General features: G+C 42.0%; 1 protein-coding gene across 5 annotated transcripts in view; it reads right to left on the reverse strand.

The window, feature by feature from the left end:
• The window catches only part of LOC126573109 (protein slit), a 137,909-nt gene that overhangs the window by 94,668 nt on the left and 38,241 nt on the right, over window positions 1-5,000 (reverse strand). For all 5 annotated transcript variants that reach the window (XM_050232982.1, XM_050232978.1, XM_050232979.1 and 2 more), the window contains exon 2: window positions 2,187-2,710. In XM_050232982.1, coding sequence (XP_050088939.1) covers window positions 2,187-2,446 — 260 coding nt within the window. In that variant the 5' untranslated portion in view covers window positions 2,447-2,710. The remainder of the gene's footprint in view (window positions 1-2,186; window positions 2,711-5,000) is intronic.

Here is a 5,000-nt window from a genome sequence, read left to right on the forward strand (position 1 = left end):
AGCCGTTGGCTTTTCCCGTGAGATCAGTTTTACGAATCAAAAGATGCATGAAATCGAACCTATTCACCAGATGATTGATCAATTTATTTCAATTATTCGTCTGAACAGCATTCCACAGACTTCATTACGGTAGCCGGAGCGGCAGCGTCGGCGATGCTACACGATTCCGTTGTTCCATTGCCAAATAAAAAAAAGAACGTGATGCCGTAGAGCCGAAAGAGGAAAGTGCGCTCATGGTCAAAACAGTGTGTATGATAAACGGTTTGAAAAATTACATACACGAAGAGATGAAAAGCAGCAATTGAAGAGACCTCCCAAAAAACCTACTACCATGGCGCTCCATGAGCATAACGTAGATGAGAAAACAAATCGCTGTAAAAAAGGGCTGCATCCAAATGCATGCGCACAAAATTATGTAATTAACATAATATTATGGGGTTCGATTTTTCTTGGCGAATGCGTGATCTGGGTGGAAGATACGAACAGAGAGTCGGCATGCTCGCAACCACCATATATTTCCAATGACATTGTTAAAAATCATAATTATGATGCTTAAAATCGATTTGTTATTTGGACAGCTTTTGAACTATAAGCTAAAAAAATGGAATCGATCATTGTTTAGTTTCTTTAAATAGTTCAAGAAATACGTATAGCATAATCAAATTTATGGATCATTAAATTTAAAAACAGCTAAAAGCAATATCTTTGTATTAAAGAAGAAAGCGAATCGATTCGTTTTTGTAGTTCAATAACATGCATTCTGTTAACAAGGGAAGACATCTTTAATAGGATAGGGAGAGACAGAGAGGTGAAATTGTGTATTACCACCAACCGACTTGCTTTTCTAATCGATGGAACCAATAAAATCCACCATAACTCATCTTCCATTTATGAATGGGCATCATGTTGCGTGTCATGCTGATTCCCCATTATTTTGGAAACTTGCGAAGGCAGAACGCGACGCTGTAGGGGAGTCAATGTTCGTGCCACTGCGATGACAACCGTTTAGGACCTTCGATGACTTCATGACGTTCGACAGGAAGACACGAACGCTCTAGGCTTACATCGAAGAATTGGATCGTTTTACGTATTGCCATCCCACGGTTCACGGTTGGTCCATTCTTGCCAATTGACTACACGTCATTTCAAGTGGCAAGGGTGTAGCGGATTGATTCACCATAAATCGCTGCCAGCTAACTATAACTAGGTGCGGACAGGTAAAATATGGTTTTGAGGTCAACACAAAAAGAAAACCAAAACCGTTCCAACTTGCCCGCCAACAAAGGGGTAAGATACAGTGAAATGTTGTGTGAAATGAAACGACGAGAATAATCACGCAATCTTTTTTTACGCAGTAGACTTCAGGTTCAATTAAAGGGAAGCGAAATAAAGGATGATAAAGAAAACTTTTTTCACTTGTTATTTCTTTTGATATACTGTTGGCAAAAATGCTTGTTAATGGCTGGTGATGGATTATTTTAGGAAATTTTAAAATAATATTTAAAAAGTGAGCGAATTGTTAAATATTTATCAACACAACTAAAGATATGCAACCGTTACCACACACCTTGAATTGAAATATGTTTTCCGTTAACATGAAACACTGCCAGGCAGTGCACTTGGATTGCAGACAGCTTTCAGACATGAATATTGCGAGTGCCTGGCGACGAAAGCCATGACAACGCATACATCTCAGGTAGTTTTATCTGTTCACGAACCAACCGTACGGATCTTGCGAGTTGCGTGGGAGATACAGCCTCGGTGCAGCAAAGAGCATGGTTGATGTTTTACATTTTAATTTACTTTTTATTTATTTCCAATCCACGATGGTCTGGTACGATTTGGCTCAAGGGTTTTGCTGTCTTGTTTGATTTAGCACCGCAACCACCACGGTGAAAATAAAAACGATTGTCAGTATGACTGAATGATCCCAAGAATAACTGGACTCACCAGCTCGCAGTGAGCGGGTGACACAAAACTGAAAAAGTGAACTCGACCGAAAGCCTCCACGTTACAATCAAAATGAGTCTTGCTATCCTGCCACTGGCTAGACTTTTTCAGCATTGTAGTAACGAAATCGTAATTTATTGTAACCATTTTGTAATCAAATACATTTCTGGTGCATATTTCATCAAACAATATTCGCTTATTGATACAATCCACGCAAATTGAAAAGGGATACTTACAGTCGATCTGTTTCCGGAGGAATCTTCCGGGGAACCTGCGTCAATCCGCGATGAGAGCAATCCACCGTCGTTCCGGTACAGGAGCATAGCCGAGGGCACTTTGCATCAGCTCCAAAGTATCCACCGGCGCTGCCTCCACCACCTCCACCATAAGGTTCCTCTGTCGATGGTGAGACTAAGCTCAGCAACACCGTCAAAACTGCCAGCAGCATCAACATTTTAAACTGCGGCCCAGACCAAATCCCAGGTTTGGTCATCATGACGAACGGATAACTCCAGCCGCTGATGATGATGATGATGATGATGATGAGCCTTCTACCGATGCTGCTGCTCCTTACGTCGTCAACCTAAAGTTCTGCCTCATTCACGATACGCAACCTCCCTCTGTCAAACCTTCTGCGCAAATTCCAGCGATCACATTAACGGGCACTTGAACAGGACACTACCACATAGCATATACGCTGCTCGAACAAATAATTTGCGGTTATGAGCTAAACAATCACTGCACTTTGCACGACATTTGGCTGAAAATAAATTTTACATTTAGAACTCGACCACTCATATTTTTTCTTCTCTTTGAACACTCTTATGGTGACACACAAATAATAGTTGAAGTTATGCTTACTGCACAAATACAAATCCATTTAATCCCCCTTGATCCGCGAAACGCGAAACTCATTTGAGCATGGTCACTGTTTCTCAGTTGAGTAGATGGAGCACATTGCCAGACCAGGACAGGTTTGCACTAACCCATAAGAGGTGATTGTTTCCATATGCACCATGAAACCGTGAAGTTTATTGTTCCAGAGTTTATTTTCCGGATACGACCCGTTGCGCTATGCATGCATTTGTTGGCTGTAGTCCTCCACCAAATTATTTGCGATTTATAGCGTGGCTGCGCTACGCGCGTTCTGTTTATTGGTGTGGTTGCCTTGCGTGAAAAACTAGTTTCGGTCACTAATTAAATAACGAAAAATCACTGTTTGCTCGACACTTGCACTACGAATGGAATAAAATGGAATTTTCAAATTTTACAACTCGATTGCATTCGGCAGACGAAAGAACCGTTTCGCCGTATGTGCCTTATGAAACGTAGAAGTTAGGCGGGCAGAGAAGCATTTAATTGATGACCCGAGTGTTCATCTCTTGCTGCTCCTGAAAGAATACAAAAAATAAAAATCGTATGTTAGTAAGATTGCTTGTAACATTGTATTATGCATGTTGCGCTTTCTAAGAGAAATCCTATTCAGCATTCTGGTAACCTGACAACCATTTCAAATATGCAACCTTAACCACCATACGCTGCGAATGCCCAAAATTCCCAATTGTTTGTGTTTCGCAGATCCTTCCTTCCTCTCGGGGCACGTGCTAATGTCAACCAAAATTCCAAAAAGAAGCAACTGAACCACGGCATTTATAATCCTCACTTATTATCTCACTTGGTTTCTCACAAACTCAAGAAAAAGGAAGCCATTTGTGCGATAATTAATTACAGCTGGTTGGTGAGACCAGGGAGAGGAAGGAAACGATGTGACGAAGCTGCGATTGGACTGACGCGATGCGTGCAGCATGACGTCCGCGCTGTTGGGTGGCCAAGTGACAAATGTATACCATATGTGCAGTTTCAGCTCGCAAACGAACCTTCCAGTTGGCATCAACAGGATGAGGTCTGATCGTGTGAAGGAAGTTGATGGATATATTAGAGAAGTTTTTGGGAACCATTAATCTGGTTGATTTGTATGACATTTATTGGAATACTTTTTCGGTTGTGCTCCGGATCGCTATTGTGAGATAACATTGGAAGAAATGTTGGGATGCAATGCGGTTTTCAGAAATATCATACAACTTCTCCTCACCCACACATGAATGCAACGCTCCTGTGCACCACATTCCATGTTAACATATTCTCTGACAACTGATAACCGTGCATTAACCTAATCAATGGTATTGATGTTGTGCGCCGGTCGACAACCAACCTAAGCGTAGATTTCAAATGCCAATAAATGAATCAGGAGCACAAGAGTATAAATCACTGATAATCGTTCACGTGCCGTGGCTGATTTGTTGACATTACGAAAGGTAGAATCACTAGAATGGCAAGGTGTATTGATAACGAAATAAGCATAATGCAGCATAACAATCCAACCAAGATTGCAAATTCCTCAGTATACGTGGCATAGATTCAGATGAGGAGTTCGCTTAAAGGCCTTTCCTACCACAAAACATTGCCTGGTCGACCACATCATCGTCGATAAGGAATTATTCGTTTGTCATCTCGTTTGTCGTTGCGGCATTCAAACCGCAAAATGTTGATACAATGATAGCACAGACGCCGCGCTGGAAACCATCTCTAAATAACAACGCACGCCGCATCAGAATGAGGATGTGAGAGTGTATGCTGTCGTCGAAACATCGATCTGTAGGTACATTTGGTATGTTTGTGTCACCATGCATTTGGACATACTTCTGGCGTAGCGAGATACAACCGCCACGTAAGGGAAGTACCGAGAATCTACCCCAGAAGACTTCCTCTCCATGGCCAACGTATCCAACGAAAGTAAGACAAGTGTATGTGTCTATCTCTCTCGACTCATCTCCGAGCAAGTAATGTTTCATCGTAGCCGAGCAGCGACAGAAGGGCTTCTGTTATCAAACAACACCATCTCCTCTGCGAGCCAACTTCCCCGTTCACCGCTGGCGAGCATGACAGAGGGGATGAAACTTCTTGCAAGGGGATGTCCCAATGTGATTTCGTTGTCTTCTGTTCCATTCTGTTGCAGGCGACGAGTTTCATTCATAAAATTAGGTTTTCAA

The sequence above is a fragment of the Anopheles aquasalis genome, chromosome 2 (assembly GCF_943734665.1).
Source record: "Anopheles aquasalis chromosome 2, idAnoAquaMG_Q_19, whole genome shotgun sequence".
Classification (NCBI taxonomy): Eukaryota; Metazoa; Arthropoda; class Insecta; order Diptera; family Culicidae; genus Anopheles; species Anopheles aquasalis.